This window comes from Equus quagga, chromosome 8 (assembly GCF_021613505.1).
Source record: "Equus quagga isolate Etosha38 chromosome 8, UCLA_HA_Equagga_1.0, whole genome shotgun sequence".
NCBI lineage: Eukaryota > Metazoa > Chordata > Mammalia > Perissodactyla > Equidae > Equus > Equus quagga.
This window is the reverse complement of record NC_060274.1, coordinates 132,502,336-132,524,844: the sequence shown is the minus strand read 5'-3', so window position 1 is coordinate 132,524,844 and position 22,509 is coordinate 132,502,336. Positions and strand designations below refer to the sequence as shown.

Sequence of the window (22,509 nt, the reverse complement as noted above, 5' to 3'; positions counted from 1 at the left end):
GATGCAATTGAACTGTTTGTGTAAATTATATATAATTGTACTCTTTCTTTCAGTAAAAGTTTCTTGACTGATTTTAACTTCTTAACTTCTTAGTTTCTCGTAAAGTATTACCTTAACCTTTTGGCCGGTCTTCCAATCTGAAGTCTATGACTCTATCTGTTATAATTTCCATTTGGGGGAAGTTGTTTCATTACTTAACGTTTCTAGAGTATTTCTTGTGTGGTAGAACTTTCTGTTTTTAACCGTGATAATGTTTGTTATAAAGTCATGCCTGATGACAGTGAATTTGTTGTATATTTTAGGAGATAGAAAATAGTGTTGGTGAATTGGCAAGAAGGAGTAGGCCTCTCTTTAGAACTGTTTTGTCACATTAAATTGAAATTTGAATAACGTCACGTAAGCAAAAGAAAAGAAAAGTGAATTTATTAACCTTCTATTAAAAGCGCACCTTGTGCATGAAGTATGCTCTGGCCGTCAGAGGCAAAGCATCTTTGCGAAACTGCTGCCCTGTGGGTGTGTTTGAGGGGTGCTCACGTGTCGGCCCCCTGCGTTTCTGCGGGATTCTTTGACTCTGCCTTTGCACTCCTGTTTATTAGTGCTGCCTGTGCATTCATTGACCACAATCCACCATTCTTTGCTTTCTCCTCCCATTTCTACTTTCCTAAGAGTATCTACGAGGGAAACTTTGGGTGTGGCTACTTAAAAGAGAGGCGAGCGTCGGGACTAGTGTTTTGTGAAAATACTACCTCAGTCTATAGAGCACTATTTGTGAGTTCTCCAGTGTTCTTTCTTCCTTTATTTTAATGGAGACTGCTAGAATGTGGACTGGACCCTCTAATGCCGTCTACTCCGTGGTGGAATGACGTCGCATGCTGCTTTAATTTCCTTGCATGACTTCAGTTACTGTGTGTGTTTCCTCTGTGCTTGTTTTGTAAAATGTAACACTGCTGTAACTAACGTTGGTGACTGCATCTGATGATGAGATGAACAGACCTGATGAGTCACGAAGAAGCTCTAGCTTCCTAAACTGCTACTGGCCCATAAAAAAATAAAAATAAAAATTTTTGTGAGGAAAAAATGAAGCTGTAATGATTACAATTGATTTCCTTGTGGTTCATCTCAGTGTGAGATGTGAAGATTTCTTTGCAAGTTTTCAAAAAGTTTCCTTAAATCTACTTTCTCCTCCTGACCAAACACAGAAGTGCCAGAACTTGGCTTTCCCTAAAGTCCCAGCTGTGCCCATGGGGACAGTCGGTGAAGACATAAATTCACCTGTTACCCTGAAAACGTGCCTTCTCCCTCACTGTTTAACCAGAGCTCCTAAGGGAGAAAATAGAGTGTATGATCCAGCTTCTTTTAAGGAACTTAAAGAATTTCCTGGAGTGGATAATGGAGCATTTCTGATCTCTCTTTGGGAAGCTGATTTTGGTCTCATTCTACCCATCTCCCTGGGGGCTTGCTCTGGCACCTTGACTCCTCATATTGTTTTTGGCAGATAGTTGTTTTTACTTGCTTTGGGGTCAGAGAAAGCCGCCGATAGCTTAGTCATTAGTCTAGAAAGTCACCCTTTCCGGACTAACTATTGGTTTAATTCAGTAGCTAGTGAGATTCGTAAAGTTCATTCAGCCCTTGAATCTCGTAGTGGTAGCGCTTTGCATTTTTGAAGAGTTTTCATTTCTCTTTCCACATGCATTCTCAGTCTATTCTTACTAAAAAGAAGAAGGGGGGCAAAACTTGGGGACTAGGTATTTTGTCCCAAGTAGTAAATGAGGAAAGCCCAGACTCGGAAGAACAGTTAGGAGAGCTGTTCGGAGCTGCACTGACAGTAAACGATAACCGTGGCCCCCACGCCCCTTACTTGCAGCTGTTTAAAAGTAAGCATGAGGCCAGCAGTGCATGTTGCAGCTGTTTTCCACCACTTGCTAGTGAAGTGGTTTTCTGTCCCGGGTCTTCCTAGTGGAAGACTGTGTTGTGAGCTGCTGTGAGTGGCAGGCGGCTCTGCTGCGCAAACTCGTAGTCTGTTGCCAGCAGCTTTTCTAAGTTACTTTTTCCATTCTGTAACTGCTTCTTTGAAAGAAAGTATTTCTGACCTTGTGTCAGGATTTTTTAAATCGCTTTGTAATATTTAGCTAAGACATTGCTGGGTGATCAAAACTAACTTTCCTCCTGCATTATCAAAATCACATACTCTAGGGCCAGTCCGGTGGCATATGGTTAAGTTCATGCGCTCCGCCTCAGCAGCCAAGGGTTCACAAGTTCGATTCCAGGTGCAGCCCTATGTACCACCCATCAAGCTATGCTGTGGTGGCATCTCACATAAAATAGAGGAAGATGGGCACAGAGGTTAGCTCAGCAGCAATCTTCCTCAAACAAAAAGAAGATTGACAACAGATGTTAACTCAGGGCCACTTGTCCTCAGCAAAAAAAAAAAAAAGAAAAGAAAAGAAAATCACATACTCTGCTTTATATAATTCACATAGAGTCATCAACAAAGTGTTCCGTAAAATAAATTTGAACAAATTAATGGCTTTTTTGTTTTTTACCTATTGTTTTTACTGTGAAGTTAGATCAGTACTTTTCCACATTCCTCTAAAGGCTGAGACTGTTGCTGTTTCTAGTAAAAGTTTTACATGGCTGCCAGCATGTTGCTCTCTGATCTTCTACCTGCTCAGAATTTCAGAGGAATGCTGAGGGTGTGGTCTGCCTCCAGGCCAGCTTTAGAACTTGAGGCTTACAACATACCGTGCTATTGCTGAGCACTTTCTAAGGGCTGTACGTGTCTCCCTCATTTAGTCTCAGACCATCCTGATCACTTCTCAGATAAGGAAACAGACACCACAGAGAGCCTGAGGGACTGGATTAGAGACCCAAGGTCACGGCTAGTAAGTAGCAGAGCTGGGATATGAACTCAGCTGTGTCACCTAGAGTCCACATTTTTGACCCTCCTGTCTACTCCATCCTGGTATAAAGTGAATTTGCTATCATTTTATTAAGTTTATGAGTTCATAATGCTGTATATGGAGTTTATCTGAGATGAGTGGTGTTTTTATTAATGTCTATTTCATACATAAAAATGCCAGCTGTATAATATGAGACCCATGGGTGTTGATGATGCTAGGAGCTTTATAAAAGTTATCTTGGCTCTCATTTTAAAAGCACAGGTGGCTATTACCGCCTCCGTTTATGGTGAATACCCAAGGGTGGAAGGTGCAGTCATGTTCAGAGGCCTTACACTGTGCCTCCACCTAGCGCCCTGGATGATCTGGCCTGTGCAGCTTTCACAACCTCACTTGGCTCCTCGTGCACCCGTATCCCCACACCATGGCCTCTCTCCTTGTTTGCTTTAATTGATGCATGTTAGAATAATATGTGCGGTTAGTACAGGTCGTATCTATCCAAAGTGAGCTTCAGGAAAGGTTCTTATGACACCTGAATATTGTCAGTCCTCACACCTCAGGGCAAGGGTTCCCAGCCTCCCCTGTCTTGGCTGCCCCAGAGATGGAGCTGGTGGGTCCAGTGTTTTCAGAGTTCCACAGGCTCTTCAGTGGCAGCCTGGGCTGAGGGCTGCTTTAACATTGCCTTAATTTCATTTGACCAGATGTTTGATCTTCTCATCTGGCCCAGCCTGCCGTGATCATGGAAGGCTGGGAGACTGGTTGTCTTCCATCTTTATTCATTATAAAATCTTTTCCATAAAAAAAATAATAAAATTTAATTTGTCGTTTGAAGTTAATTACAATTAAAATGATAAAATCTTTAATCTTAAACATTAGTCCTCAAAGGAGTTTGTACAACTCAGTCTTGCCTTTTTGAGGGAAAGAAAGTAATGAATTTTTAAAAATCAATGGAAGTAGGACTTAAAACCTATAATAATAGCACTTTAAAGCCAGAAGAAACTTTTGAGATGATCTAATCAGCCTCTGCATTTTGTACATGGAAAAGAATGGGGGACAAAGTAGAGAGGGCCCCATCTCTGCTGTGGTCTTGCATGAAGAAGGGAAATTTCAGGAGGAAGGAAAGTAGCATCTGTATTACAGGATATGATTTGGCTTCAGAGCCATTTGGGCATCTTTGGTCCCTTCATTATACTTTAAATAAAACCTTTAGTTTAATTATAATTGATACTTTAGGGGTTTATTCAAGCAAGGGATAGTAAATAGAACCTCTTCCCAAAGTGTCACTCTTGGATTTTTCACATCCCAAAGACAGGGGCTGGGGACTAAAAGACTAGTAACAATGGAGGCAAAGGAGATATGTTTTACTATTTATAGATTAAAGATTCATTCTAAGGTAGAATCTTGGGCATAAAGAAGAATTTTACAAATGATTTTTACTGTTTTTGTGTAATCCTTGTTGGTTTTCGTTTAAAGATTTTTTGTTCTCATAAATTTCATGTCATTAACCTTACATAAACTCCTCATTGCATGTTTTATTAACCCTTGGTATATTCATTTTCTTCTGACTTGAAAGAGTAACCCATTAGAATTTAACCCTGATGTCTTGAAGAAGGCTGCAGTTCAGAAAGCTTTAAAGGTAAACTAATAGTTTTCCCTTCGAAAAGTTAATTAAAACATATTGAAAGAGATGATGCTTTAACCCTTATGGGTTTATCAACAAATTGCTTCCAGACTGATATAGTCATTAGTTATCTAGTTGGAGAGAGCCTGCTTTTGTTACCAAGTGTTAGTAGTGAGAAGAATGAAAACCAGCTTTAAAGATAAATTTTGTAAAGTACCAATATGATAAATTGGACTTCTGTCCTGTTGGCCTTAGGTAGCAATATCTAAGGTGGCTTTAAATCATCTGTATTTTAATTGGATTTGAATTTGTGAAAATGGTGAAATAGAGGTTCTATTTAAAATGGTAACCAGTTTTTAGGTTATGATTGACTGATATGCCTTGTGCACTGTGGTCGTCCATTTAAAAATCACCTCTTCCAATATGCTGAATCAGGGCCGTCTCTGAGTGGGTCACCTCATGGCTTTTGGTGCTGCTGGGTTTGGGTGACAGATCTTTGAGAATCTTTAAATTTCATTAAATGAGGTATATTGAAAACTAAGCTCCACTCCCTAAAACGACATGAACATGTATTTTCTGGCTAAATTGTTAAAAGTTTTCTATGACTTACAATGTTTTATTATTTTTTATCTGATTGCTTTGATCATTTTAGGCTTAAATATTTGGGTGTGGGGGTGGTTAATGTAATTGTTTTAAGAAAATTCCATCCAGAGGAATAAAGAATGGTTTGTAATCAGTTAAATTTTAAAAGTGAGGAAGACTCATGGAGTCTGCTTTGATGTGATATGCCTTCAGCCCTTACCGCACCCTGTCCTGTGGCTACCAGTGAATTACTCCTCTGGAGTACTAACTAGCACAGTCATTGAAATAACTGTTCCCATCAGCACACTGGGCAGATTTATATCAACAGTCTTCTCCTCCTGCTTCTTTGATATTTGAAGGTTATTGAGCAACAGAACATGATGGTTACAACAAAGACTCTGAAGTCGGACTGTCTGGGTTTGATCTGTTCACCAGTGTGACCTACAGCAAGATATTTAGTCCTCTCTGTTATTCATAGGACGGAAGTGATATAATCTTCTTTATTGGAGTATTGAGTAAATTAAATAAAATCATGCATGTAAAAGTGCTCAGGATAGCTAGGGATAATATGTGTATTTTAATCATTATTACATTATCTCATTTAAACCTAACAACTAGGTTCTGGAAATGGTATTGTGCCCATTTTATAGACAGGAAAACTGAGGTTCAAATAGATGAAATATGTAGGTCTCATTAATCAAGTGGTGAAGAGCTGAGATTTAAATTCAAGACAGTCTGACTTAAATTTTTATTTTTATTATGCCTTGTGTCTCTTACTTGTGCTAATACATTTTGAATATTGTGTCCTGGTAGAAAACTTAGTCAGCAATTTAACCTTATTTCATAGAATCTAAAACATCATCCATTGTAAAATACACCATTATTTTATGTACCACTAAGAAAGGAAAAAAAGTGCCTCTTAAGATTTGATAGTATTTTATACTTACTGAAAGAATTTTTAGATTTAGGATAAACATAGATTTTTATCATGTTACATGCACATGTGAAAGGAAAATATAAGCAAAATAAATTGGTTAAGGCAGTGACAACTATCTCCATACCATGATTTGCCCAAAAGCAGGTGCATAAAGTATCAATTGTAAGTTTCGTTCTGTTTTCAGAAACATTAGAAAGAAAGAAAAACAAAGTGTGTCTTGAAATTGATAAGATAAAGTAAATCTCTAGGAATGAATGGCTACTTTTTTAGAGATGAAGTAAGTATATTAGGAAACAAACTCAGCTTCTGCGTCAAAGACTCAAAAGTAGCAGCAACTTAAGCAGGACAGAAGTTTATTTCCCTCGAGTGCAACAGAGTTCTGTGACTCTGCTGTGCCCAACCCTCCACAAAAGTGGGGGCGTGGCAGAGGAAGGACACCCCTTCTCTGAGGCCAGACTGTTCCCTGGCCACACCAGCTTCAAGGGAGGTTCGGAAACAGAATCTCTATTTACAGAAGACTTGTGCTCAGCCAAAACTCCGGGGTTCTGATGTTAAGGAAGAAGGAGAAAATGGATTAGTATTCTCTGCCACAGTAGTCTATAGCCTTGGATATTTTTTAACAGTATTTATTTCATTTTGCAGAATTCATTCACATCAAAAAGATGAACCAGAAAATAGATTATTGCAGTAGGTTTGGGCTAGTAATATTTTATTCCAGTAATCATGAATTTGATGCCTTTTTCTGTCATTGCTGCAGTATTGAGTGTTGACTCAAATTATTTAACTAAAAAACATTTTTGTGACCTTCTAATATTATTAATTTCCACTAACACAGATATTTAACTGCATCTTCTTGTGGGGCTAAGTTATAAATAAACCTCATGTCCCATATATGTTGTGTTTTACTATGTTTTCTTCTATCAGTTGTCTGTACTAAAGTATACTTCTTACCATTTTTTCTTATTCTTGAATTTTTCTCATTATATTCATCTCTGCTTAATTTAATGTGATTCTAGATTGATGTTTATTCTTCCAGTCAAAATTACTTAGCAGCTGGTAAGCAGGATTTGATGTCTGGTAGCTACATGTTTGAACAGCAGATACTAAGTTAAAAACGTAAAAACTTGTCTCTGACATTATAGTATTTTTATTATGCCAACCAGAGGACTATTCCCAATTATACAGTCTTTTACATTTGTCCTTTCTCATGTTTTTCTGTATCCATTCGTTGCACTTGATTCATTTTGTTATCCCAGTAAAATAAGTTTTGAGAGCTGTAATTAACATTAAAGATTTCCAGGAGATTCCATTGTTCCAAAGTAGCTTGCTATAAAGATAAAAGACCTTAACATTTAAAACTTGTTTGCAAATAGAAGTTTTCTTAATTTATTTCATGGTAGATACAGTTATGGCTTTGGGATGTGCTTAGCAATTGTTTTCCATTAAATTGTTGCCAGATATTTCCTGTAATTAAAATATCAAAAGTAAATAGAAATGACTGTTAATATAAGCCAATAATTATGTTTTTAGTAAGCCCCATTTCAAGATGTATTTGTTTATTTTGTCTGTTTTTTGTTTTTGGATAGTCAAGGAAGAAGATAAACAGCAACCCAAATCCTCTTGTCCAAATGTCAGTTGGTCACAAGGCCCAGGAGAGCAAGGTGAGGCTGATGTTCCCACCAGTTGCCTGTGATGTCACTATCACAGGGGGTGGGGACTGCCAGGCTGGTGATGATGCAGGTGTCCAGACCATTGATTCCATGTCTTCCTTTTGTTTTCTCAAAGCAGTCATTTGATAACCAGCTACTTAATTTGGTAACAAATATATTTTTGGTATTATACTAGTATATTAATTTTGGTAAAAAATAGCATTTAAAAATAACGTATGAATGTGCTTTTGTTTGATTTCATGGGTAGATGACGAGGGACAAATTTCTAAGTTTCCTTAGAATACTCTATAAATGTTTCGTTTAAAAGATAACCAACAGTGTGCTTAAAATTCAACAAATACAATTCTGTTCAAGAATTGAGAGAGGGCATTGCTGTTGCTGTAATAAGTTCTACATTCCTAAGATGAGAGAAAACATTTCAGGAATTATATGAAGTTACAGGCCATTGTTCACTTTTAACTGTGAGTTAATTTAAGAAGCTTCCTGACGTGCAGCACTGTGTCATCCCCAGGGCAGTAGGGGGACGAGGCCCAAACCAAGCAGAAGTCCTTGTCACTGGGACTGGCGCACAGGGTAGGGTGTCATATGACTGATTTCCCTCACACACTCTAAAAGCTTTGGCCTGTCTCTCCGTCTTTTGAACACTTTCCACGATTTTTTTTTTTTTTAAGATTGGCACCTGGGCTAACAACTGTTGCCAATCTTTTTTTTTCTTTTCTGCTTTATTTCCCAAACGCCACCCCCCGCCCCCCCCCCGTACATAGTTGTATATCTTAGTTGCAGGCCCTTCTAGTTGTGGGATGTGGGACGCCGCCTCAACATGGCTTGACGAGCAGTGCCATGTCCACGCCCAGGATCTGAACCCTGGGCTGCCACAGCGGAGCACGCAAACTTAACCACTTGGCCACGGAGCCGGCCCCACTTTCCACGATTAATACATAGTATTGCGCGCTCAGTAAATATATGCCTTGGGATTTAAAGTCATCCCAAGCTTCCAAACACAATAAATGGATAAACACACTGTTGGTAGCCCCTTTCCACAGAAAATATCGCAGCGCTCATATTTGGATATTTCTTTCAGATTCGGTACAAAACCAATGAACCTGTGTGGGAGGAAAACTTCACTTTCTTCATTCACAATCCCAAGCGCCAGGACCTTGAAGTTGAGGTATTTTATTTGCATTTTTAATAGATTTGTTGAAATATAATCAAATGCAAAGAACTGCACATATTTAAAGTGTGCAATTATGGACCCATCACTGTAATCAATACATCTTTGTCAACCTTATCCCTACAGTAATTTTTTTTTTTTAATTTTCAACTTTTGATTGATTATTGCTACTATCTAGAAACGTGGTTGATTTTTATTTTTGTTTATTTATGTCATATTGTACAACCCTGCTAAACTTGTTTATTCGTTTTGTTGGCTTTTTGTGGATATCTTAGATTGTCTCCTACATGTTGTCTGCAGTAGGAATGCTTCTGTGTTTCCAGTCTGAGAGCCTTTTCCTTCCTTTCCTACCTTGTCGCCCTACCTGGCCTCCAGCCTCTGGCACGAGTGGACACCTTTGCCTGCTTCCCGACCTGAAAGGGGAGGCCTAGTGTTTCACCATTAATTCTGATGTGTGAGGACGTTTCCTTCTACTCCTACTACTAGTTTGCTGAGTGCTTTTGTCGGGAGTGGATGTTGAATTTTGTCAAAGGCTCCTCTACTTAAGCTGATTGTACAGTGTTTCTTTTTAAGTTTGTAAATATGGTGAAATACATTGTTGATTTTCAAATGTTAAACCTTGCAAACCTTTATTTGGTTTTCAAGACTTAACATTTGAAAACCTTGCAAGTAAGCCCTTATGTGGGGATAATCTCCACTGGGTGATGATGTGGTGTCTCTTTTAGAAGAGTGTGTGTAGAATTGGTTTTGCTCCTCCAGTGCTGGCTGGAATTCCCTAGTGAAGCCGTCTGGCCTGCATTTGTAAGATGTTTAAGTACAAGTTCAATTCCATTGATAGATGTAGATTTGTGCATCTTATCCGTTTCTTCTTGATGATTTTTGGTATTTATGTCGTTCAAGGAATTCATCCATTTCATCTAAATTTTGAATTTCTTGGCACAAAGTTATTCGTAATATTCCTTTAATGTCCTGTAAAGATACCACCTTTCTTGTGCCTGATATTGGTAATTATTGTCTTCTCTCTCTTTTTTCCCTGTGATCAGTCTGACAAGAGGTTTATCAATTTTATTTTCTCAAAGAACCAACTCTGGTTTCATTGATTATCATTATTGTTTTTCTCTCTTTACTGTTTCATTGTAGACATTTTTTTTTTTTTTGAGGAAGATTAGCCCTGAGCTAACATCTGCTGCCAAGCCTCCTCTCTTTGCTGAGGAAGACTGACCCTGAGCTAACATCTGTGCCCATCTTCCTCTACTTTATGTGTGGGACACCTGCCATAGCATGGCTTGCCAAGCGGTGCCTTGTCCGCACCTGGGATCCAAACTGGCAAACCCTGGGCCGCCGAAGCGGAACGTGTGAACTTAACCGCTCTGCCACCAAGCCGGCCCTCCTTACTGTTTCATTGATTTCTGCTATAATCATCATTTCCTTTCTTCTGCTTATTTTGGGTTTCCTTTGCTTTTCTTTTCCTAGCTTCTTAAAGTGGAAGCTTGATTTGAAAACTTTCTTTTATCATTTGAACATTTAGTCTGATATATTTCTCTTTAAGTACTGTCTTAGCCGCATCTTACAAATTTTGACTTGCTGTGGCTTCATTTTCAATCCTCTCAAAATACTTAATTATTCCCCCTTTGATTTCTTTCTTTGACTCACGGATTGTTTATTTAGAGGTCTGTTAGTTTTCAACTGTTCGGGCATTGTTCTTTGTATTCATTGAAATTTAATTTCATAGTGGTCAGATGATGCGCTTTGTGTGGCTCGAGTCCTTTTAAACTTGAGACGAACTTTCTGGTCTAGAGTGTTGTCTCTGTCAGCACGTGTGCACACTGAGCGCGTGGAAGGAGTGCTGTCGTGTGGCAGGTGCAACGTTCCCTGCACATCTGCGAGGTCACAGTGGCTGATGGTGGTGTTCAGGGTTTCTGTGTCCTTGCTGTTTTCTGCCTGCTTGTTATGTAGTTAGTGAGAGTGTGGTGTTGGGACCTCTGACTGTATTTGTGGATTTATCTGTTTTTTTCCCTCAGTCTCAGGTTTTGCTTCATGTATTTTGAACCTGTGTTATTAGGTGCATGAACGTTTAGGATTGTTACGCTTGCCCACCTGATGAATTGATCCCTTTATCATGGTAAAAATCCCCTTTTACAGTTACACTTGAGTGATATTCTTTGCTCCATAATCGCATCTCCATATCCTAGTCTGATACTAATCTAGCTATCTGGCCTTTTTTTATATGGGAATTAGTGTGGTTTATTTTTCCCGTTTTTTTCTATTTAACCTATTTGTGACTTTATGTTTAAAGTTGGTTTCTTACACACAACATACAGTGGAATCTCGCTTTTTTTAAAAAAAAGATTGGCAGCTGCACTAACGTTTATTGCTAATCTTTTTTTTTTCCCCTCTCCCCAAAGCCCCCTAGTACGTAGTTGTATATTCTAGTTGTGAGTGCCTCTGGTTGTGCTATGTGGGACACCGCCTCAACATGACCTGATGAGCGATATGCCCAGGATCCAAAGTCCATGCCCAGGATCCAAAGTGGCAAAACCCTGGGCCACCAAAGTGGAGTGCGCAAACTTAACCACTTGGCCACGGGGCCAGCCCCTGAATCTTGCTTTTTCCAATCTGACAATCTCTTCCTTTTAATTTCGCATTTAGGCCATTTGCACTTAATGCCATTGTTGATGTGGTTGGTTTGAGTCTGCCGCCATGCTTTTTGCCCCATTTATTCTTTGTTCTCTTTCTCTTTTTTTTAATCTGACTTCTTTTGGATTAATTGAGCATTTCTTATAATTGCATTGTGTCTCCTTTTTTGGCTTATTAGCTATACCTCCTTATTTTTTTTGAGTTTTTTAGTGGTGCACATCTTTAACTTACAGTGGCCTGCCTTTCAGTAGTGGCCCAGCACACAGGTGGGACAGGAGCCTTCCCTGGCATACTTCTGTTTCCTCTCTCCCAGACTTTGTGTTGTTGTTGTCTTACATTTTACTGCTGTGTGTGTGTTTAATCCCACAATATGTTTTTCTATTTTTGTTTTAAACAGTTACTTATATTTTAAAGAGCTTTAAAGAAAGTAAGGAAGTAGTCTTTCCTGTTTAGCCACATATTTACCATCCCAGCATTCTTCGCTCCTTTGTGTAGATTCCAGTTTCCACCCGATGAGATTTTCCTTCTGCCTGAAGGACCTGCTTTAACAGTTTCTGTAGGGCTGGTCTGCTGGAGATGAATTTTTTAAGCATTTGTATGTCTGAAAACACCTCTGTTTCACCTTTATTTTTGAAAAATATTTCATAAGATAGAAAATTTTTGGTTAACACTTTTTTTTCTTCCACTGTCTTCCATCTTGCATTGCTTCTCATGAGAAGTCTGCTGTTGTTAAGTTTGGAAAATTTTTGGCCATTACATCCTCCAGTTTTTCCCACCTCAAGTGTCTAATCTGCTGTCAGTCCCATCCTGCGTATTTTTCATCTTAAAGTTGAATTTGGATCTTTTTGTCTTCGCTGTCTTTCCTCGCCTTCTCGTGTATGTGGGGTCTGTGTGATAGCTTTTAGTGCCTCATTGCTAATTCTGTCATCTGTTTAATTGCTGAATCTGCTTCTGCGACTGATTTTTACCCTCCTTATAGGTCATATATTTCCTGCTCCTTTGGTTGCCTGGTACTTTTGCCTGGTGAATTTTACATTTTTGAGTGCTGGGTTTTTGTATTCCTTTAAATATTTTGGTGCTTTGTTCTCATTTGCAGGTGAGTTACTTAGTAGGAAACATTGAGCCTTTCAAGGTTTGTTAGGCAAACCTGACAGCCTTTAGTCTTGGGATCATGTGCCTCATGGGTCTGATGCCCCAGGTGTGATAAGGTTTCTTCTCTCTGTTTGGAGTGGATGCTACTGGCAGCCCTTTGTGCTGTGGGAATTGTCCCTCTGCTCCTCCTGGAACATCTTTTCTGCCCTCAGGTGGTTCATTCCCTTCCATGTGCTGATCAGCTGAAGATGCCCTCAGAGGCCTCTAGCTCTCTGCATGGAGCTCTGTCCTCTCCAGAACCTCCTGCTCCCTGACTTTTTCACCTCCTATCTTTAACGCAGGGGCACTACTGGCTTCTGTCTGGGATCCTCTTACTGAACACCGTGGCCTGGACACTCACCAGGCCGTGACCAGACCCGTTGTTGAGTGCACCTCACTTGTTAGATTGTTGTCCAATCTAAAACCCGTTGTCTCATATATTTTATCTGGTTTTTAAGCTCAGGTGAGATGGTAAATTCAGTTCCTCTTACTCCATCAAGGTCAGAAGCAGAAGTCCTCCGTTTGCATGTTTTAAAATATATGCCGTATACCTTACATACTCAGGAGGAGTTGGAGGGAGCTTCTTAGATGTACGCCTGGTACTTTCAATGTTGTGTATTCTACCCTCCTCTCACATAGCTCAGCTTAAAGGAAAGAGCTATTAGGTGGATCACACAGCTTGTGTGGTCATCCCGGTGGTGAGTGTACTGAATGTGTCAGTCTAAACAGTTCTGGCTCCTGCATTTCTTTTTTGGCATGGCCTCCTTTCCAGCATTCAATCTTTGGGAAGTTTGAGGGCGTCTGTTTCCATTTGGCTTGTGCACCTCTGACTTGGTTCCCCAGCCGCTGAGATCCTGAGTCTGAGAGGATGGCCTGCCGTGGAGTTCTCACTTCTCCCTGACAGACCCCAGGTCACTGGAGGGTGTGCCCACCTGTTCCATTATTCTGTGTTTATTTTTTATTTTTATTTTTTGTTTTATACCAAATGTGTATATCTAGCTTATTTTTGTATTAACTTTTAAAGTCCTCTAAACACTGTCTCATTATTTCATTTAAAAATGGTTTTGTTATTGCAGTTTAAAGAGAAATAAGCAATCAGACGTTTGGGTTTTCACATGTAGTTAACTTCTTTGACCATTTTCATAGAGCCTGTGAAACCACCTAAATTCTTACTCTGTTTGGTTAAACTATTTTAAGAGGTGATGCTGAAGGTTATTATTCTGGAGACAGAAATCGCCATGCCTTTAAAGTAGATATTGTAAATTTTCAAAACAACCGTGTAGATTTTGAATAGAGAAGGCTTAAAAGACTCTTAGAAATGTTTTTTCTCCATAAACAAGTGTCACCAGTAGAAACAACACATCACTATGTTGTGTGTTATCACCATTTTCAAAGGGTTTAGGACATTTCTTTCTAATCTTCAGGTTTGTGTAGACTGCTGCCTCTTAGCTCAGGATTCTTAGAATGTATTCATAAAACATGACATTCTCTTCTTTGTGCTTATTATAATTCTGTGTTGAGGAAATGACAGATACATGTGACATGGATACATTGTAACATCACTTGTTATAATTTGTGTCTTCCTAAGGAGGTTTCCTACTGTGTTAATCATTTATGGAAATACTGCTTAGAAGGAGATGGCTGAAATATGTTTTTAAAGGCTGAATTTTGGACCTTTCTACATTTTCTGTCTTTATCCTCAGAGCTGAGTGTTTCTGTGCGATGTTTCACAGGTCAAAGATGAAGAGCATCAGTGTTCCCTGGGGAATCTGAAGATCCCTCTCAGTCAGCTGCTCACCAGTGATGACATGACCATGAACCAGCGATTCCAACTCAGTAATTCAGGTCCAAACAGCACTCTGAAGATGAAGATCGCCCTCAGGGTACTGTAGTCTCCCACAGTAAATCTAGGAGTGGACAGGGGAGCAGGCTGCATTGGTGATCCTCAAGGGCACTTGCTGCTTCAGAGTGTGGTAGAGGGCACAGGACCCGGGTAGAGGTGATCGTAGTGCTGATTGCATGGCACAGGTGGACAGCGATCATGGTGACAGCCACAGGGCATAGGACATGTGTGGGTGGTGATCACAGTGACAGCCACAGGACATGAGTTGATAGTGATCACAGTGCTGGCCACAGGGCCAGGCGCAAACAAGAAGGAGCTTGTTTTGGGAGCATGGAAACTATTGCTGAATGTTGTGGGAGCTCAGGGGAGAAATGATTAAGGCTTAGACTCAAACATGCAACAGAAGTAGTATTTCCAGATTGCTTGAGCAGGCCCAGGATTATTCCTTATGCTTTCACATGAATCCAGCCAACTGTTGTTTTACCCTTTGTTCCAGAAGGTATTGCTATCTGGATCAACAAAGTTTTGTGCTGAGGTTAAGTTTTCAAAGGTTACATCCCACAACTAGAAGGACCTGCAACTAAGATATACAACTGTGTACGGGGCGGGGGGTGGGGGGGAGGGAGTTGGGGAGATAAAGCAGAAAAAAAAAAAAAAAAAGATTGGCAACAGTTGTTAGCCCAGGTGCCAATCTTTAAAAAAAAAAAAATGTTCAAAGGTCATTCTGAAGAGAAAATATAATAAAACTACAAGATGGTAGAAATTACAGAAAGAAAGAATTTTGTTCAAAATAGACAATACTTCATTTGTAAGTACCTAAGGAAATGTTGAAAATAAAACGGGCAATCATACGGGAAAATGCTAAAACTCACTAATTTAAAAAATGCAAATTAAAATGAAGAAGCAGGGGCCACCCCCGTGGCCAAGTGGTTAAGTTCGTGCGCTCTGCTTCGGCGGCCCAGGGTTTCACTGGTTTGGATCCTGGGTGCAGACATGGCACCGGTTATCAAGCCATGCTGAGGTGGCATCCCACATTGCACAACCAGAGGCACTCAAACCAGAATATACAACTATGCACTAGGGGGGTTTGGGGAGAAGAAGAAGAAGAAAAAAAAACAGAAGATTGGCAACAGATGTTAGCTCAGTTGTCAATCTTTTTAAAGATGTCAATCTTTAAAAAAAAAAAAACTTTAAAAAATTAGAACAGGTGAGCCCTATTAGCCCAGTAGTTAAGTTCAGCGTGCTCTGCTCTGGCAGCCTGGGTTTGGTTCCCTAGTGCAGACCTACACCACTCATCTGTCAATGGCCATGCTATAGCAGCAGCTCACATACAAAAAGAGGAAGATTGGCAGCAGATGTTATCTCAGGGTGAATCTTCCTCAGCAACAAAAAAAGAGAAAAATTAGAACAAACCTAGTCTGTGGAAGGGTGCAGTGGAAATGGTCTTCTTGAACCTGGTCATGGCCCTGAGTATCAGCCTTTCCTGAGAGGACTGCAGTGTCTTCAGGCTGTAAATCACAGAGCCCCTCGGACCAGGGACCCTTTCTCTGCAAATCTGACTTTTGGTAATAATGTAGGATGTGAGGAGGCCACGGACATAAAGAGGTTTGCTGTAACTTTATTTCGTAAAAGCAGGAAAAAACTTCAAGCCATCACAATAACTTCAGAGTGCAGGGGTTTATGGAGTATTGTGTGCATTAAAAGTAAATATTAACAGCCAGCAAAGTGAACTATTCGTGTGCTGTCACAAAGTGAAGGGCATGAGAGCTGCTCCCGCCTTGAAGCTCGGTGTTTGGGGTAACTCTGCTGGGCAGAGGTGTCCTCAGCCCCCATCCCTTCCCTGGGGTCGCTGTTGGAGGCCCCCCGTGTAGGAAAAGAGATTAGTCTCCTGTCCAGGGCATGCAACTCAGGCTCTTCCAGCAGTAGCATTGCCCCACGGCTGTGCAGCAATGTGTGCACGTGGAAGAGGCTGAGGATAAATACATGGAAACATTTGCATCATGAGAGTGTGATTTTGATGACTTAAAGTTCCCTTTTTCTAAACTCTCTGTAATGTAGTATTACTTTAATAATAGAATAGCTGAACTGATAGACTAGATTGTTTTTAATACTTTGTGCCAAGTTTTAAAGGAACACTTGCAAATGAAAAGCTGTTCATGTATCAGGCTGTTACCACTGTGTTTATTTCCACCTCCAGGTGCTGCACCTTGAAAAGCAAGAGCGGTCTCCAGACCACCAACACTCAGCCCAAGTAAAGCGACCCTCTGTTTCCAAAGAAGGGAGAAAAGTATCTGTCAGATCTCAGATGTCTGCGTCACCAGGCGCTGGCGACAGCAGCACGGCCCCATCCACACCAGTCATTGGGGGCAGTGATAAGCCTGGCGTGGAAGAGAGAGCCCAGCCCGCGGAGGCCAGCCCTCTGGGGCTGCGAGACCTGGGCAGGAGCTCCTCCAGCCTCCACGCTGGCCCCACCTGCTCCCCCAGCCACATCTCTGTCAAGGAGCCCACCCCAAGCATAGCCTCAGACATTTCACTGCCCATCGCCACACAGGAGCTCCGGCAGAGGCTGCGGCAGCTTGAAAAGTAACTAGACGCTCACTTTGCTCTTGTTGAATCCAAGCGCACGCCTCACGTGCTGTGGCGAGGGCACGCTGTCTCAGCTGAAGGAACTTCAGGGGACGTTGCCCTGTCACTCACTGAGTCTCACTTGCACAGTAAAGCCTACCATTTTCTAGGGCCTAATATTTGGCTCATTTAGAGACAGCAGTGGGGTGACAGGTTGACAGCTACGAGAGGCTCTGCAGCTCCTGTGTGCCTGTCCTCAGACCAGCAGGCAGAGGCTGGAGCTGACTGTGGAACCTTCATATGGGGGTTGGCATCTGTTTGTTGTATAAGAACAGGTCCTGTTCTTTCATGTTGGGTCAACACCCCATTACTACTATCAAGTTGCTTTGCTCTGTCTCTGAATGTTTGTGTTGATTTCTAATTTAAGTCCCATGATTTATAGATGTATTTATGGTTTCTTTAGATAAGGAGGAAAAAACAGTCTGAGCTATCACAAGTTTCAGATGTTAACCTTTTCCTCTCAGTGGAAGGGGTAGAGTTTCCCTTTGAAACAGTTCTTCCTGTTTGTCGTTCTGAGAGGCGTGTTAAGTAATAAGAAGTGGAGGCAGAAGTGAAACATGTGGTCCTGATGGTTAGAGGGACTCCCTTGGCACTTCTCTCCTTTGCACTTTCTCATGTCCCCTATTTTGGAAAAAAGAAATCAGTCCCTCCCTCTTGTCTCGAAGGAAATAGAATTTTAAAGCAGAAACCGGTTCTTCTCAGGAGTTAAATTTGGGGAGTAGCCAAGATGACCATAGGGACACTGAGCCAGAGCAGCCGTTGGTTGTCTTGGGAGTCTGTGCTCAACTTGAGAAAGAAATGGAAGCAGGGCCGTTGCAGTCTCATGAGATGACCATCAGTCAGAAATAAAGCCAGCAACATCTGTGGGGCTGTGAGAAAGGATACACAGGTTTGCGTAATTACAGGCTACGCCTTGCTTCACAAAGACCGCAGAATTGATGTTTCTAAGTAGGAGACCGCTATGTCTCATTTTTCCTTGGGGCCTAACTGAAAAAGCTGTCAGTTTTTGATAATTAAATTTTATTAACCCTCAACCGAAGTATGAATTAAACTGGTTGATTTACACTCAGAAATTCAGATTAAGTTCAAGTTCACGGGTAATTTGATTCCTTCTTATCTGAATGAACATGATCTTACCCAGTAGTTGTACCAGTGACTCAGGCCCTACGTGAGGTCAGAGCAGAGCTGTAATTTCCCTCTTTGTTTCGCCAGTGGGGCAACACTGGGGCAGTCTCCCCTGGGGCAGATCCAGCTGACCATCCGGCACAGCTCGCAGAGAAACAAGCTCGTGGTGGTTGTGCACTCCTGCAGGTGAGCTGGCGCCCAGGGCCTTGGTGTAGACGTGGGATAGGGCAAGGAACCACTTAGTTGTAGTTTCCCCAAACAGATGAGTTTGTTCCATTTGAAGAACAAAGCACTCAGAGTGTGCTATAGTTAGACAGTGATCCAAGTATTCAGTTCTTATTCTTTTTTTGTTCTTAACGTCGTTTCATAAACATTTTCTACTCGTAACCATTTTAATTGCTTTGCAATACTCCCTTGAACTGCCATACTGCAGTTTATATAACATTCCCTATAGTTGGATGTTTGACATATCTATGTTATGTGTAGCACAATAATGAACATAGTTTTCTTTTCTTGAAGTGTCTTTTTGGCATTAAATGTCCAGGAGTAGGCTTGTATCAATTCAAAGGATCGAAAAAAGTTTCTGGGACCCTGATAGATATTTCCAGGCTTTCAAGAAAGAGCCTCCCAGTTGACAGCGGCACCCAGGGGTACGGGTGTATGATCAGGAACGATTTATTTTAACTTGTGCAGGGTACTACTTTAGTAAGTGTCATGTGGGACGACAGTGTTGCTTTAATTTGTATTTGATTAATGGTGATGGTATGAAGCTGACTAATTTCCTTTTATGTGACTTGTCTGTGTTGGTAGTAGTTGTGATATAAGTATTTGGATCTTATAAAAAGCTGTTGGAAACATAGGAAAATAACATTAGTGACATTTAGAAATATGATTATATAAACGTAGAGTTCAATTCAATACATACTTATTGAGCACCTTATATGTTCTTGCTACTGAGATAATTCCTATGGGAGATGCAGGAACAGAAGACCGTTTTTAGAGAACTCCAACTAAACAGTTCCGTAACTCAGTTTTCAGGGTGATCAATAAGTGAATAAATTGAAGTGGTTGCACATAACTAAATCCTAAACTGTGTTTGGTTCAGACCAGTTGTCCTAGGAAAAGAGCAACGGGCACATGAAGGAGGTGGGCCCTTGTCTGTGTAGGGTTTAAGTGGACAAGGACAGAGAGTGGGGTCAGCAGCCTGAGCAGGCACCAGAGAGGGCCGGGTGCCACTCAGGGGTCCTGTGGACAGTGGCTATGTGGCCTCCCTGGGGTCTCCTGGGAGGCCACTTTGTTTGGCTGAAAGGCTGACCATGTTACCTCACTGTGGAAAGAGGAAGCAGTAGTTTCTATGTTGGACACAGGGCAGGGGGTCACAAGACTCCCCAAACTCTGGGCTCAAAAATTGGAGACACGGGGCCGGCCCAGTGGTGCAGTGGATAAGTTCACATGTTCCGCTTCAGCGGCCTGGGGTTTGCCAGTTTGGATCCTGGGCGCAGACCTACATAGAGCTTATCAAGCCATGCTGTGGTAGGCATCCCATATACAAAATAGAGGAAGGTGGGCACAGATGTTAGCTCAGGGCCAATCTTCCTCAGCAAAAAGAGGAGGCTTGGTGGCAGATGTTAGCTCAGGCTAATCTTCCTCAGAAAAAAAAAATGGAGGCAAAATAACCTTAGGGAACGCTGCTGAGAGGTTTGAAAGAGGCCAGCAGGGGAGCATGGGGTGAAGACAGAAGCATGCTGCACTCTTGTGCTCCTCAGCTTTAGATAAACATGAAATCAAAATAGTAGATTCAAATATGATGTTGTCCTTTTCCAAGATTCTAATACCTAGTGTTCTCTGGTTTGTGTCATAAGAAACCTCATTGCCTTCTCTGAAGATGGCTCTGACCCGTATGTCCGCATGTATTTGTTACCAGACAAGAGGAGGTCAGGAAGGAGAAAAACACACGTATCAAAGAAAACACTGAACCCGGTGTTTGATCAGAGGTATGGTGTGTACTCAGCTGGGGGTAGACTGTTTGGGTTAACAAATAAGGAAGGCCTGATCAGTACCTTTCACGACTAAAGCATTTAAGCCAACACACTGTTGAGAGGTGTAAGTGAAAACCCTCCTCAAAATTAGTAGATGTGGACTTGTTAAACAAATAAGTATTTTGAACTTCATGTAGAAGTGCTAAACATCATAAATTCAAGTTGTAAACACTGTGGACAGGGAGACTACTGATTAAATAAAGAGCAAATGATTGATGACCGGAAAGAACTTTCATTCATGGGGGCTCTATTGATTTTTACTGAGTTATAAATTAAATCTGAGAATTTTAAAATAACAATAAACCTATAACATTTTAAAATAGAATATTCTCGTGAAAAACAGCTAGTTTCCAAACCAATAAAATAATTAGTGGGAAGTGGCAGTATTTTAATTTTTGTGAATCTGCTTAGTAGTCTGGCTTAATAGAGGCTTATGTTTGCTCTGCAGTCACTCTAGTGTGGTGACCTGGGGAGGCTCTTGGGGACCCTGGGCTGCTTCAGGCCAACTTACAGAGCCTCAATCTGTGCAAATTTCGTGTCTTATGTTATAGTCCTCTGTAGCTAAAAAGAACACCAGCATTTGGGAAATGGTCAAGTTGAATGGTAGCAATATCTGTGAATTTAGTTTACATTCCATCTTTAAAGATGCTACTCCTTTATCGCATTCTCACACCAGTAACTTTACTTGAACCAAGGTCAGAAACCGACAGACATCTACTAAATCCTGGTGTGGGCACGTTTCATCTGACAGAGTGTTCATAGCTGCAGCACTTAAGAATTGGAAGCTCCACATACGAGTTTGGGTTTCTCACTGCTGTAGCTCCGTGGGAAGGCCAGCCGTGTCCAGCCATGTCCCTGTGTGGCCGCAGGCCCTCAGTCCTCTGGGTTGCCAGAGACCCTGATGCACTCTAGCCACACACCAGCCAGCTTCTGGGACTTGGTTCCCCAGGGGCATTTCAGTTGCTGGCATGTGACTTCGGGCATTGAAAAGCGTGTGGCAGACCTTTGCCCTTCTGTGAAGTTGTGCTACATAATGCCTTTCTTCAGTTCACTCACCCAGGGTTGGAAATCACTCTCCTTTAGTCCTTAGGCCTGTGTGAGTGAACTGTCATGTCAGATGTTACCACCACAGTCCACGTTTTAACTACCATAAAGAGTTAGGTGTTTATGTTCAAAAGAACACCCCTCCCACACGTGAGGGAGCCACAGGTATTAGGGCCTTCCACATAGGATCGAGAACCTTCTCTTATGTTTGGAAAGTAATGAAAAAAAACTTCGTTTTTGAGTCTTCATGAAATGCCAGATCCAAACATCTAACAGAACTCAATTTTACAATATTTATTTTACAATAAATTTAGAAAAAATTTTACAAAAAAATTACAGTATTTATTTTACAATAAATAACAAACATAACATTTGGAATGGCCTTAAAAACAGAAATGCCATTTTTTAGTTATAATAAAATACAGCAAAATTATGGAGAAATTTAAGGAAGGTCGTCTTTTTCCATTTCAGCTTTGATTTCAGCGTTTCACTACCGGAAGTGCAGAGGAGAACGCTGGACGTAGCAGTGAAGAACAGTGGCGGCTTCCTGTCCAAAGACAAAGGGCTTCTTGGCAAAGTAAGTTTGGAAAAAATCCTTCATCAGTTACTACACTTTGTAAAAATTAAACACTTACCCAAAGTGTATTTTTTAGACCATACTTATATAAGTGGAAAGGGGTGAACTTACTCCCTCATTAATGCTCATTTCTAAAATAGTGGACTGTGAAAGATGTGTATCAACTAAGACATCACTACATTTTAAAGATACTTTAAGGTATTTTTGTTGTTTTACATATTCATATTATTGGCACATTAGTCACACTAATTTCCTGGACTTATACTTGAAGAAAAGGTTATTTTTAAATTTTTTTTCAAGTATCACATTGAAAGAAAACACAAAGGAAGATATTCTCCTACAATTCTGTCTCCTCAACTCATCAGCTGTTCTTTTTCTGACAAATCATTGGCTTCATTTCTCTCAATTCCTTCTAGTCTTTGTCCATATTCACATTTAACTCTTGCCTTAGATTATATGTGCTTTAATTATATGCTTAGAGGTTAAGTTAGGGAAGAGGAGTTTTGAATTGTAGATGCCATTAACAGAAAATCCACGTCAGCTATGCTGCCATTAAAGGCACATGAGCCAATATCTCTATAAATTATCTCCACTGATACTTCCTAGCAAC

The 22,509-nt window shown here is 40.8% G+C and overlaps 1 protein-coding gene across 2 annotated transcripts in view; it reads left to right on the top strand.

Annotated features, from left to right (window-relative positions):
* ESYT2 (extended synaptotagmin 2) overlaps positions 1-22,509 on the top strand; it is an 88,839-nt gene that overhangs the window by 65,125 nt on the left and 1,205 nt on the right. The window contains exons 14-21 of one of the 2 annotated variants that reach the window (XM_046669072.1): positions 4,471-4,533; positions 7,624-7,698; positions 8,789-8,875; positions 14,380-14,529; positions 16,687-17,072; positions 18,327-18,425; positions 20,102-20,233; positions 21,794-21,899. In XM_046669072.1, coding sequence (XP_046525028.1) covers positions 4,471-4,533; positions 7,624-7,698; positions 8,789-8,875; positions 14,380-14,529; positions 16,687-17,072; positions 18,327-18,425; positions 20,102-20,233; positions 21,794-21,899 — 1,098 coding nt within the window. The remainder of the gene's footprint in view (positions 1-4,470; positions 4,534-7,623; positions 7,699-8,788; positions 8,876-14,379; positions 14,530-16,686; positions 17,073-18,326; positions 18,426-20,101; positions 20,234-21,793; positions 21,900-22,509) is intronic. The other variant, XM_046669071.1, reaches the window with a different exon arrangement.